Source organism: Simochromis diagramma, unplaced genomic scaffold (genome assembly GCF_900408965.1).
Source record: "Simochromis diagramma unplaced genomic scaffold, fSimDia1.1 OVJJ01000024.1, whole genome shotgun sequence".
In the NCBI taxonomy this organism is placed as follows: Eukaryota; Metazoa; Chordata; class Actinopteri; order Cichliformes; family Cichlidae; genus Simochromis; species Simochromis diagramma.
In genome coordinates this window covers 2,101,505-2,115,823 of record NW_024387332.1, presented here as the reverse complement: position 1 = coordinate 2,115,823, position 14,319 = coordinate 2,101,505, and the positions used below count along the sequence as shown (strand labels likewise).

The window sequence follows — 14,319 nt, the reverse complement described above, 5'->3', positions numbered from 1 at the left end:
TGAATTTGAAATGTAGTTTCTTCCTCCCCTCTATCCCCGGTCTTTTTTGTCCCATTTATCTTGGATTCAGCTTTACCTCCCTTGATTGCATGTGTGTGTACGACTTATTCCTCCCTCTGTCCTGTGGTTTCCCGGTGCGCTCGCTGTCAGTTGAAGGATTAGTTTGCCGTTTCTTTTTATGGATACTGACTTTCTGGACTTTGCCTAAATAAAGGTTTGCTTTTGTTTATCCTGTCAGCCTGTGGGGCCTGCGTTAGGGTCCTCTCTGCCTGCAGGACAAGCTGAGTGGGCGCTGCACGTACAGTGTGTAGGCTTCCAAGGATTACTGCTGCTATTCTAAAAAAGCAGCAGCTTCGGGGCCTACACAGCCCTGCAACCTTTGACAGCTACACAAAGTTTCAACCTTTATCAAAGTTTATGCCAAGATTTTTTCAGAAAGCTAAGCTCTAAGCTGTCACATTATATCTCACACACACTGTAGACATAGTTCATTTTATTCTGCTCTAAGACTGTCTGTGTTTGTACGATTTAATGTATGAAACACAGCTTGGTGTAATAAATAAAAAGCAGTATGGGGGACTGAAACTGCTCAGCATGTCTTGAAACATTGTAACTGTAACTGTGATTCACAAAGAATCAAAGAGTATTTTTCATTATCGTTCCTCAACTGTTACGATTGATTTCTCGTGGGACATTAAAGTGTTACATCCTTACATTTGCGTTTCCCCTCCTCTTGCTGATATTCGTCAGGTGCACATTAATGTAATGAAATGCATCTGATACAGACAGCTCGCTGTCACACGACTGGAAATAGCCGCGGATCATCCAGAGCTGCTGTTTCCGTCACTGCTTTGTTCTTTACTCAGCCAACATGAGCTGAATCATCTGATTTTATATTAGAGCAGAACAGACTGACTTTAAAACTTGATGAAACATACTGGAATGAGCACATCCTGTGCCATATTTATTTCTTTATCTCTTTTCACCCGTTTCATCAGCACTTGAGTCTAATTAGGCTGCTGATATGTGGTTCTTACTTGTTTTCAAGGCTCCATGTGAGCGTGCAGCATAAAGTCTAGCTGTCGTGCTGTGTTAGCAGATATTATTTTGCTGATAATGTTGCAATATTTGACATAGTGTCTTCTTGTGTTGCACACTGCTGTGTGACAGAATTAGCTGTGCAACACAAAATCAGTGCTGCAGAGAAAAAGTCCATAACGCAGCAGACTTTGTCCTAGTAATAGAAAGGAATATATCCAAACTTTCTGCTTGGATAAATCAAAAGAAAACATAACAAATCAAGTTGTTATGGTTTTTTTGATGGATGTAACTGTAGGAAAACTGTAGGATCCAATATCAGACTGGACTGAGATATGACCCTTTACCAAAGTACAAGTATTGTCACTATATGTCTGGGCTGTGAGACTGTGGAGGAACTGAAAGCACTCCAGAGGATGATGGGACAAAAACAGCAAAGTTACTGTGTGTCAGTGAGATGTACCGGTTGCACAAGGACATTATTTTTCCCATAGAGCAGGTGCGTTCTGGAGTTTTGGTGAAGAGACTCCACATACTCCCTCGCTGATGCAGCAAACCTGTCCTCTGACATGCTGCCGCTCGACTGCCTTTTGCGGATCTAGAAAAGAAGCGAACAGCCAGTTTATACAACGAACGACTCCTACGAGAAAACCAATCCTACACACGCCGATGATCTATCCTTAGAACAACACCTCCACAGAACAACACCTCCAGAGGATGCCCCGTACTAACCCCCAGAGCAGGCCGGTGGCCGGCTAAGACGTCCTGGCCCCGGTGGGCCCCGTGAATACGATGGCGCTGAACCAGCTCATTGGCTGAGGGGTCTGTCCAGAAATGATCCGAAGTCTTCAGCTTCGTGTACTCCAGAGCACACGGCCCCACTAAAAAGACAGCACACACATACACGGTCTTTAAGCAAACATTTGATGTTGCTCATTTCTGCATATGTGATGGAAAACCTGCAGCGTATCTACGACATGCTCCTGTGTGCACGTATTCGAATTCTTGATTGAATTTTGATCAAATAACACTATTAGAGAGGATTCTTCATTGCTAACAATATTGTATAATCCTGTCCTCCTGTCCAAAGTAAATCAGGGCTGGCATGTAGTGAGAGATGGGCTCGACCCTGCATATTTCACCAGGTCATCACAATGGTTCACTAGTAAAATGGTCTGTATTTGTATAGCGCTTTACTAGCCCCTAAGGACCCCAAAGCGCTTTACACAACCAGACATCCACACACACATTCACACACATGTGACGGCAGCTACATTGTAGCCACAGCCACCCTGGGGCGCACTGACAGAGGCGAGGCTGCCGGACACTGGCGCCACCGGGCCCTCTGACCACCACCAGTAGGCAACGGGTGAAGTGTCTTGCCCAAGGACACAACGACCGAGACTGTCCAAGCCGGGGCTTGAACCGGCAATCTTAGTAGATAAAACAGTGTGGCACAAATGTACCGTATTTTTCGGACCATAAGGCTCATTAAGCGAAACAAAGCAGTCAGATAAGTCAAACTTTATTAAACTCATTCTTCTTGCTTCCTCCACTTCCGTACCATTGATTCATTAATGCTGTATTCTATCACAGCTGCTCTATTCCCATGTTGTTGCAGTATATTAATGACTAACCTGGTATTGTGGATGGATTATCTTAGTTGTTCTCCTGACTGAAGTTTGGTCCGTTTACAGCATCCTGCCATGCGACTGTATTTGTCTCTAACCATCAGGAACCCTCACGTTAACGAGTGGAAAAAAGTTAGTGTTCATCCTCCTGCTTCACTGTATTTATGCTATGCTAACATAGCTGTGTAGCTAATGCTAATGCAGTCTGTCAGTGCCCCAGGGCAGCTGTGGCTACAACTGTAGCTGCCTCCACCAGTGTGTGAATGCGAGAGTGAATGAATAGTGGCATTGTAAAGCACTTTGGGTACCTTGAAAAGCGCTATATAAATGCAATCCATTATTATTATTATTAAGCACAACCAGAATTCATACATAAGATGCACCGGATTATAAGGCGCACTGTCGATTTTTGAGAAAATTAAAGGATTTTAAGTGCGCCTTATAGTACGGAAAATTCTGTAAGTTTCCAAATGCACCTGTGCTGCATCCCAAGTAAAGCCTGTGTGGACAAACAATATTTATACCTGTGTACGGGACTTTTTTTTTCTTTTACATATCAGTAATCTAATAATATCAATGGTACAATAACACCAAAAATATGGCTTGCAGCAGTCTAAAGAACTTTAAATGGTCAGACTAGAAAAGTGCCATATGAATGCATATACATTACATAAATGGTTTCAGTTCTTTCTTTCTGTCAGCACGGAGCAAATATGCAGCAGGTGTTTGGACACATTAATGTGCGTCTCTGTCCCAGCTGTTCATGACTATACTCTGCTCCGCCCCTCATCAGCACTCATTATCAGTGTCCCGAACTCCCTCTTTAGTCAGAGATGATAAAGTGTTTATTTTCTCTTCACCAGTCTGTCTCGCAGTTAACTTTGTCTAGTTTGCTCAAGCTGGCAAAGCTGTTTGCTTCCTGTTCCTGTCTGACTGCCCGGTGTCTCTGATTCCGAGTCTCTGCCTGCTGTCCAATTCCAAACAGTTATGAAAATGCGGTCTTGTGTATTTGTTTGCAAATTTAAATGAATATATGAACAATCACCTGGATGATCAGCTGTGCATGCTTTTTTACTGGCCTCTGGTATTAAATACATTAACATACTCACCTAGTAGGGCTGCCAAGATGGGCCCAAAGACTGAGTCATGCATCAGAGCTTCCCTCTCATAGTATTTACTGCCGTCAGAAACACAGAGAAGAAAGAAACACGTCACTAGATATGATCAGTTTGGAGGTGATGAGTGCAGGTTAAAGGTTAAAGTATGATCTGTCAACTATCCAAGAACAGGCAAGGATTCAGCAACGCATGATAGAAACTCAGATGACACACCTGCCTGATTACATCACCACCCCTCACTCATATCTAGTGGCTGCATTACATCACAGATCCATCACATGGGTTAGGAAGATGTGGTTTCTGGCTGGCTCCAGTGTAAATCACCGTGGTAACTCATGCTGAATAGCTACAATGTGACCTTGTATTTGAATAACACCAAACTTCCACAGAGCGCTCCGAGTGAGCAGTTCCCAGTAGTTTCTGTGGGAGTTCACCATGACTCTGTCCTCCAGGACGACACAGTGAGTTCTACTTCACCCGAGGAGCGTGGCAGAGAACATGCAGCAGAAATGGTTTTGCCACAGATACAATCTGAGCTCACCACCTTCATTACAAATTAAGACTACATTTAAGGATAAGCATTTCAACATCAGGTTAGAGCCACCGCCTAATGCACAGGTAGACGTACAGGGGGCGTAACAGATCGCAGGATGTGGCAGGGAGCAGGTCAGAGGAAAGTCTGGCAAACCCAAGATAATATCAAACAGCATAAATGAACAAAGCACCAATTGTTTGCTCAGTTCATCTTTAAAAGTGATCAAATACTCCAAGTGTAGGAGATCACACCCATTATCCCCTTCACTTGACTCAACAGTGTGATTGCTGTAAGTGTATAGAAGCTGCAGTGACACTTTATGCACATGATGAATGCAGCAGCACACCCAGAGGACCGAGTGAGTAGAAGAATCACTGATGGGCTCATTTCTGTGTATTAGCGCTGGCCGGGTGCTTCACCGTGACGGTTAAGGTTGGACGGCTGATTCATGCGCACATTATTTCCAAGTGCTGTGATTTCTCAAAGGTTGAAGATATGTCTGTGCATTAAGGATGCATCCCCGATAAAATAAATATACCCTGGCTTCAGGCATCTGTCAATACTGAGAGCTGATCCAACACCAGCGTTAAATTAAAAAGCTCTACTTCCCTCCCAATAAGGACGAGGAAGGATAATAAGTTTACGCATCAGCAGCTAGGATGTCCTATACAGCTAAACCCCCAACACTCATCGCGTCTGAAACAATATTGTTTCCCAGTATCTGTGATGTTAGGCCCAGTGAAACCTGTAAACACAGTGAGAAGAGCACTGAGGTCTGCAGGCTTCACAACAAAGGCCAGAATAAAGGTTTACTAAGGTTGCTGTTTGATGCTCTTTACTTCTGAGGGACTTCTGAGGCCTTGACATTCACCGTGGGCGTCTTACATCAGATTAGATCACCTCCGCTGCAGCTGTCTGAACACAATGCCGACTTTACAATATTTGCCCAGCTTTTAACAGGAACTATACAACAGCAAAACCGCACAAGTCTTGTTTAGGGTTGTCTAATAACCGTTGCCATGTTTGTGAACCCCATCAGTGCACTTCATGTCTGAAGCTTTGATCAGTGAATTGCAGTGTGTGGACAGCTTGTCGAAACACACAGTGGTTGTTAGCCAGACAGAACGCAGAACAAAGCAAACACAGGAGAAGAATGGGCCGCATAAATAGATCATTTATTCAGGTACAACAAAGCCTGGAGTAGGTTGCTGTGAGTCACCACAGTGCAACACCAGACAGTAAAACAAACTCACCTGCAGTTGTCCACAATGTACTGCACAATCTTGTCCAGAACTTTCTCGAAGAGAGCCGTGCGGACCCAGATGTGTTTGATGGCCTGGGCGGAGAGGGGCTGAGGGGGCCGGCTGGTGGTGGAAGAGCCTTGTCTCCTCAGGGGTTCGTGGCCCACGCTCTGGGTTCTCCTGCACAACAAAGCACCAGTTACTGTAATTAACCAGCCTGCAGGAGCGCTCGTGACACACAGGATTTCTACGGCTGATGGTGACCTACACTTATATAAATTTCAACCTGCAAAAGAACCTAAACTTTATCAGTTACAGATAAAGAATAAATAAACATCATGGATAAGGATAAAAGACACGTTACAATGTTACAATGAGTCTACGTGAGATTTGAAAAATGGGCAAAACAGTTCCATTTTTACTCTTCTCTGCCTTCAAACGGCTCTGCAGAAGATACGTTATAACAATGACTAACTTACTGTATCTATTTCAATACCTCTCAACCTCTCCCCAACCTTTGAGAGCATTTGTTCTCTCCCCAACCGGTCGCAGCAGATGGCCCCGCCCCTCCCTGAGCCTGGTTCTGCTGGAGGTTTCTTCCTGTTAAGAGGGAGTTTTTCCTTCCCACTGTCGCCAAAGTGCTTGCTCATAGGGGGTCATATGATTGTTGGGTTTTTCTCTGTATGTATTGTTGTAGGGTCTACCTTACATTATAAAGCACCTTGTGGCGACTGTTGTTGTGATTTGGCGCTGTGTAAATAAAACTGAATTGAATACCTGTAAATCTTAAATGCACAAACATGACCAGAGTGTCTAAGCTGGACCTTCTGACTGTGTTTGTGTGGTTGGACCATTCTTTTACATTTACCTGACAAATATTATGACTATCGATTTTCTTTTGCACTTCCAGCTAACACACAGACTTGTATCTGTTTTTCAGCTCAGTGAATATTAAATAATTATACAAAGAACAGGTGTGGAGCGTGAAACACAGCTCATGCTCAGCTACGCTGCATTTGACCAGTTAGTTTTTTCCTGCCTCTTTAAAAGCATTTAATATTTGATAATTACAATAAAAAAAACTTTTTTCCCCTGACAAACATTATTGGATGTATGTAGATTTTGCTTCAAGACCTCTGAAAATGTCATTAATGGTCTCCAGTAACACAAGCAAACAAGGAATGAATTTGTTTTATACGCTGTGCAAAGGCTGACTGAGAATTGCACCTTTGGCCATGAGGAGGCAGCATTTAACAGCATAATAGGGCGTCACTTACTATAGCCCATTATAACTTATTAATATTTATAATAGCTAAACACCGGCTGCTTTATTAGTAAATCTGTTCAACGTCAAGCAAAATGTGTCCTTTTATTCTGGACCTGAGCTGTGAGAAGCATTTCCTGAATCTGGATACAGATGACTAACATCAGGCTGAGAGACGAGCACTTTCATCTCCGACTGAATTTGATCTTTGGTGTTTCAACAGCAATCAAACAAAGCCCCCCCCACACACACACACACACACACACTTCTACAAGCTAATGAGGATGCGTTTGTGTGTCTGTGCTGAATGTGGCTCGGCTGCCACAGTCACGATGATGGCAATCCCCCAGTGAGTGTGTGTGAGTGCGCGCGCACGTGCGCGCGTGTGTGTGTGTGTGTGTGTGTGTGTGTGTGTGTGTGTGTGTGTGTGTGTGTGTGTACGTGAGACCGAGAGAATAGCGTTCTTCTTCCAGCTGCTCTCTTCGGGGCTCGCCACAGAGGATCATTTGCCTCACTCTATCGTCACAGACGTCTGCTTCACTACATCCATGAATCTTCTCTCAGCTTCCTCTTTTCCTCCTGCCTGGCATCCTTTGTCCAGTATTTCCAGTGTCCTTCCTCTGCACATCTCCAAACCATCTCCACCTTGTCTCTCTAACTTTGTCTCCAAACTGCCTAACTCAGAGGTTCCCAAAGTGTGGGGCCCGCCCCCTAGGGGGCGCAGAGCCATTGCAGGGGGGGGCGTGGTGTGAAAAAACAAACAAACAAAAAAAACAAACGCTTGGACACTGCTAGCATCATGGACAGGTTTTTGACGGGGCTCCCACACAAACGCAAAGCAGGAGATGTGCCAAGGTAGGTCTCTGTGACAGAATTAGTTTTCCCTGTTGGAAGCAGCGCTGGGCTCTCCAGATCACGGACAAACAGGATCCCACATTCTTGATTTTTAGTTCACAAACACTTTTTGTAATGACTAACTACTCCTGACATTTTGGAGATGTTAGCTCTTTATACAGTAAAGTTACAGCGGGATACAAATAACATCAGGCTGATCCTGCCACGATTTGTCCCCCGGTTCAAATCACGGACAAACAGGATCCCACAGCTGTTTATGTTTTTAAACCCATTTTGCACAGAGAGGCATTTTTTGAAAAATGTATTTATAGCAATGTTGAATATTATTACACAGAAAAAAAACAACTACACGTAAAATAATCACACCGTGACGCCTCTGCCTTTGTAAATGGAGGGACAGTAACTGCGTGTTTATATGTAAGCCTGTAAAACCTGCAGATAGTCAGATTAACAGTATTTCGTCTCTATCTGCCATTCTGCAATTCATCTCACGTAAACAATAACGTGGCCACAGCGTGACGTGAAAAAGGCACATACCTTTGACGTTGCGTGACGAACTCCGTATTCCTCGTCCACACGTAAACGCAAAAAAGGAGTTTTAAAAAAATCTCAGTTTTCGGTGATTCGAAACGCCGTTTACGTGTGGACGAAACAACTGCGTGTTCAAAAATACCCGTGTAGGTGTGGACGTAGCGTAAAAGAGTTAGTAGTTTATTCTATTACTACCTGTAATTTATTGCAGATTACTTTTATTTGCTTAATTGTTTACTAAATGTTTGAGGTGTGAAATAAACCGCAATGGAGCAAAATATGGGCGTGTGTGGTTGGAGGATGTGTTTGCGTGGTGGGGGGGTGCGAACATTTTCCTTGTGAAACAAAGGGGGGCCTAGCAAAAAAAGTTTGGGAACCACTGGCCTAACTCAAGCTGTCTTTGTGATGTGCTCATTTATAATCCTGTCCATCCGGGTCACTGGCAGGATGGCTGTAGCGCAGTAGTTTGATCCCTCCCTGTCTATATGCCAAATATCCTTGGGCAAGGTACGAACTTCAAGTTGCTCCCCGATGCATCCATCAGAGTATGAATGTTGGGTAGAAAATAGTGATGGGATTTCCGGCTCTTTTTAGAGATCCGGCTCTTTCGGTTCGGCTCACTAAAAAGAGCCGGCTCTTTCGGCTCCGAACCGGCTCTTCAGGTTGTTTTGTTGCTTTAATTAATTTATTATTAACAATAATATAAAATTATGCACAAAAGGAATTACTAACGTAAAAAAAAGTGGTTCTATTTATATATGTTTATATATAAATATATGCGGTGGCCCCTAGAGACAAAACACGTACAAACTCCAAAACACATTTCTAGCATGAACTGAACTTCCAAAGCAGAGCTACTAGATCACTTAAATTACACAATTGAAAGCATGTGTGTATTGTTTGTGTATTTATACACAGGCACTCATATATATTCAAATAATTTAAAAAAAAAAGTTCATTTACCTGTTACTACCACACACCAAATCCGGTCGTTGGTACTTGCTGGCTTGTGTAGCCACAAGATAACAAAGGCTCAACACTGCGCCCAGCATCCTGGAGCACTTCTGTTGTCTTTTGTACGTGTTTTGAGTTTTTATGTGATTCTGAGTTTTTATATGCTTCTGAGTTTTTACGTGCTTCGGAGTTTGTACTTGTTTTTACGTGTTTTGGAGTTTTTACGTGTTTTGGAGTTTGTACATGCTTCAGAGTTCATACGTGATTTGAAGTTTGTATGTGCTTTGTCTCTAGGGGCCACCGTAAAAATATACTTTTATTTATTCACTCCACATAAAATGTAATAAATAAATCATATAATACAAAAACCAACTATTCACATTTCAACTTTTAACTATTTAAATTTTCAGCTTTTTCCTTTTACAAATTTAAAGTGAAAAGAACACAAAACACTGCAAACCACAACACAATTAAATATAAATTATAATATGAAAACAAACAGAAGATGCATATTCTCTGTCATATGGACCTGCATGAATAAACTTTCTGAATCCTTTATCATCTGCAACCGAAAATAGTTGTGGATGATTACTATACCTTTCTAATGTTGTTGTCCCTGCTTCTCTTTCTCTCTCTCTGGCTCTGTTCCTGTGCTACTGAGTGTAATTACCGCCCCTCCCCCCTCTGCCCAGCGTAAAGCACAAGGCTCGCGTGCTGAGTGAAGCGGAAAAAAAGTGGGAGAGAGAGGCTGAGAGAAAGAAAAAAAAAAAAAAAAAAAAAAAAAAACCCACGTGACGGCTCGCGATAAGGAGCCGGCTCGCGTCGTTCACGTCAAAGAGCCGGCTCTAAGAGCCATTTCGTTCGCGAACGACCCATCACTAGTAGAAAACAATTCAATTCAACTTTATTTATATAGTGCCAAATCACAACAAAACCGCCTCAAGGCGCTTTATCTTGCACAGTAGATCGTACAATAATAGATACAGCAGAAAGTGCTTGTGTGATTGAGTACTTTAAATGCTCACAGAGTAGAAAACCACTATACAAGAAGCAGACTCCAGACCGTAACATCTGCCACCTCCAGATCGACCTTCTGTCTTATTCCCAGTACTACTGTCTCCAAACCATCACTGGTAAACCTTCCCTTTCACTCTTTCTGCTTTCCTTCTGTCACAAATCCTCCCTGACACTCATCTCCAGCCACTCCACCCTGCCTACACTCTCTTCTTCATCTCTCTTGTGCACTTTGGATTCTGTCCAGGCCAAACTGGGACCTGGTTTCATAGTAGAGGCACCTGAAAGCCGAAGGCTCTGCTATGATATTCAAGACTTTGTATGTGAGGAGAAGGATTTTAAATTTGATTCTGGGTTTAATGGGGACCCAGTGCTCTCTGTTTCCAGCTTCTGGTTAAGCTAAAGGAGTTTTTAGAGCTGCCAGATTATAATGAATCATATACGTCCAGCCTAGAAGTAATAAATGCATTAGCTAGCTTTACTCTGAGACTGACATGAATAATTTTGTGATATTGTGCAAATAAATGAAAGCAGTCCTACATGTCTAACTCTTATGGTAGCTTCCTTTTAAATGGAGAGAAGCAACAATGTAGAAAAACACAAAAAATTAAAAATGCATTAAATGAAATAAGTATTTGATGCCCAAGCAAAACATGACTTAGTGCTTGGTTTGAAACTGTTGCTAGCCAGTGTTAAGACGTTTGTTGCACACATCTCAGGAGGGATTTTAATGCACTCCTCTTTACAGAAACTCAAAATCATTGAGGTTTCTTGGCTGCTGCTCATCTCGAAGTTTCAGCCTCCACAGATTTTCTATCCGGTCTTTAAGTGATGACGTGACGAGTTCTGCTTCCGGGCCCAAAGTAGTCTGCATTTAAGAAGGTTGTTGTGTTTTTAACATGTTTTAATGCTTTGTATCTTGTTCTATTTAATCTCAACAAGCCCCTAAAAACAGTCAGTGATCGCTGTCGGCCTCTCTCGGTTTTTATTACCGCTCATCATTTTAAAGCTCAGTTTTTAAACCCTTACGATGTAACTACAGCCCAGCCCATGCTGCGGTATATTAATGACTAATGATGGATTATCTCAGTTGTTCTCCTGGCTGACGTTTGGTCCGTTTACAGCATCCTGCTATGCGATTGCATTTGTCCCTAACCATCAGGAACCCTCACGTTAACTTTTATCGAGTGGAAAAAAGTTAGCGTTCATCCTCCAGCTTCACTGTTTATGTTATGTTAACATAACTTTGTCGCGCTAGCGATCACGTAGCACATGATCATTATATACCAGCTAGCCCAACTTCAGTAACCCTACAAACGTCACTGCTGTTTAGTTTTCTGTCTTCATTTGTGTTGGAAGTGATAACAGAGCTGTACGTTTGAATTCTTTCAGAAATCTCTCAGTCAGAACATGCTATATCATGTTTAGGTGGAAACTAGCGAGCTAACTTCCTGCTAACTTCATCTCCGTTAAATTTAATAAATTCCGTTTTCATGGATGCCTGGATGTTAAACTTAATTGTTACACCTGGTAGAGCAGAACGCTGATCATTTTATTAAAGATGAAAGACTTCAGTGATGCTGCTGTGATTGTGTGACTCAGGGACCTGCAGCAGAGTTTGGGCCCAGACATGGCTAATAACGTCAGACTCAAAGACCACATAGGAGTGAGATCTGGACTGATGACCTTAATGTTCATACTTTGGCAGCACGTTTTGGTTAAGTATTATTCCCATTCATGGCCTGGCTTCAGATTTCTGGCAGAGGGAAGGAAGTTCTTGTCCAAGATTTTGCAGAATATGGCCCCATCCATTGGCCTCATAATGCAGTGAAGTCATCCTGTTTCCGTAGCAGATGCACACAGGAGTTAATTCCAAAGAGTTCGGTTTTGGTTCCATCTAACCATAGCACTTTGCTTCAAGCCTTCTCTGAGTCGATGAGATGTTCACTGGCAAACTTCAGACATGTTCTTGATGCTCTCAGATCATTAACAAGCTCCTCACATGGAGTTTTGGGTTGATCCACCAGCTTTCTCATCATCATCCTCACAGCAACCATCAGGCTAACTCATAGTTATGCACTGGTCAGTGAAATCTTACACATACTATTAATGTGCAGTAGCAATTAGTAGCAACTTATTACTCCACCTTTTTGTCTAAAGATATACATTTAGGCTCTGCAAAAATCCTGCAGGTTGCAGTCAAAATACCAAACTCGAGAATGAAAACCATGTGTGACAAACCATGTCTATCCAAAGACTAACGGTGTTGCTGACTGAATGCGAGTATAACATTACCCCACTGTGCATGCATTATTCATAAGCCATCAGGCTATTATGCATTTAATGTGGATGTGTTGCCTCAAAGCATCTTCTCTCATAAGTGTAATCTATTTGTAGTTTCAGGAGGTTTGATTTACTGTGTAAATATCCTTTCTGAAAACATGGCTGCCCACACAGTGCTGTCTCTCCTTCGTCTCTAGTCTTTACACATTCTAAAATGTCAACAAATAACTGATTTGATTACAGTGATCAGAAACGGTCTTAAGAATGCTTAAATGTAAGGTGCTTTTAGTCAGGGAGGGTAAAATTCTGGAAATACACAGAGAGATACCACAAATCTGACAAAGCAGTCCACATTTTTTTATCTGTAGAAAAATATTTTAGCTTAGCCTAATACTGACATACAGAAGAAGTTAACAGTAGCACTCACCTGTTTACCTGCTTCAGACTTGGCATTTTTACTGACATTGATTTATTATGTTTTTTGTATCCCTGTGGTGACTTCCATTTCATGTGTGTCACGGCTGGGCCAGCAGTCGTGTAGTGGAACGAAAAGGACCCAAAATGCAGGCAACTGACTGATGAAGTGTGACGTTTATTTACAAGGTGGGATAGTGGCAAGCAAGCAGTGAGGCATGACAAAACAACTGAAGAAACCTAAACTGGGAGAACTAAACGACAAACCTGAGAGCATACAAAAGTGGTGCGGGGCAGAGAGCCGCAGAGACAGGACCGAAACACCATAGAACGCAGACGAGCCGACAACGAACACAGACCGACACCCACAAGGTAATCGGGTAATCACACACAGGAGGGGAGAACAGCTGAACCTAATACACACAATGACTGGAGGACACAAGCTGAACACAATGACAACAGACACAGACCTTCAGAATAGAACAGGAAATCCAGAACACGAGCCTTCAAAGTAAAGCAGGAAACACACAGACTGATTTACAACACAACACGGGGACATAGGGTTGCCAACTCCCTGAAAAAAAAAAAAAAGGGACGCCTAATTGGCCAGGGCTGGGCGACCCGATTGTCTTCACCCTTCCCAGTGTGGGGAATTTCTTAGCTCTTGTTTTTGTGTGTGTAGTTCTTTTTTTAACCATTTGACAAAGTGCATACCCTTTTCAGCTCAATACTTTTGTTTCTAAATACGGAACGATTCTGTTTTTCAAGGGACGGTTGGCAACCCTACGGGGACATGAACAGAGCACCGAGGACAGACACAGGTAGGGCTGATAAAACACTGAACTTCAGGTTCAACCCTAAACTAATACAAAATCAGAATAAACACAAGGCACAAAAATGAACTTCAAGGAAACACAAAACGCTGGGTCAAACTGACCCAGGACCATGACAATGTGTAGGATAAAAGCTACAAATAAAGAGAGACATCATTGTTTGTCTCTCCTTTTGAGTACATTCACTAACATTACTGTATTCCTAAATCACTCATCCCAGATTGTAACCATCAAAACTCTTAATCGTTAATCCAAAACTAAACAGGCTGTGAAAAAGTAGGACTCTCACACACACACACACACACACACACACACACACACACACACACACACACACTAAGTGTATCCATACAGCTGTCTAGTTGTCATAGCACAAACTTTATGTGCATGTGATGTGTTTAGGAGAAGCTAAAGGGTGTGCACATCACAGAGGATCTCTCCTGGACGTACAACACCACAGCACTGGCCAAGAAATCACAGCAGCGTCTCTTCTTTCTCCGCAAACTAAGAAGAGCAGGAGCACCAGCCCCCATCATGTACACTTTCTACAGAGGCACCATCGAGAGCATCCTGTCGAGCTGCATCACTGTGTGGTTTGGAGCCTGCAA

The 14,319-nt window shown here is 42.7% G+C and overlaps 1 protein-coding gene across 3 annotated transcripts in view; it reads right to left on the bottom strand.

The window, feature by feature from the left end:
* Positions 1–14,319, bottom strand: part of sgsm2 (small G protein signaling modulator 2) — a 102,283-nt gene that overhangs the window by 20,097 nt on the left and 67,867 nt on the right. For all 3 annotated transcript variants that reach the window (XM_040006467.1, XM_040006466.1, XM_040006468.1), the window contains exons 4-7: positions 5,576–5,743; positions 3,779–3,846; positions 1,771–1,919; positions 1,502–1,636 (exon numbers count right to left, since the gene is read on the bottom strand). In XM_040006467.1, coding sequence (XP_039862401.1) covers positions 1,502–1,636; positions 1,771–1,919; positions 3,779–3,846; positions 5,576–5,743 — 520 coding nt within the window. The remainder of the gene's footprint in view (positions 1–1,501; positions 1,637–1,770; positions 1,920–3,778; positions 3,847–5,575; positions 5,744–14,319) is intronic.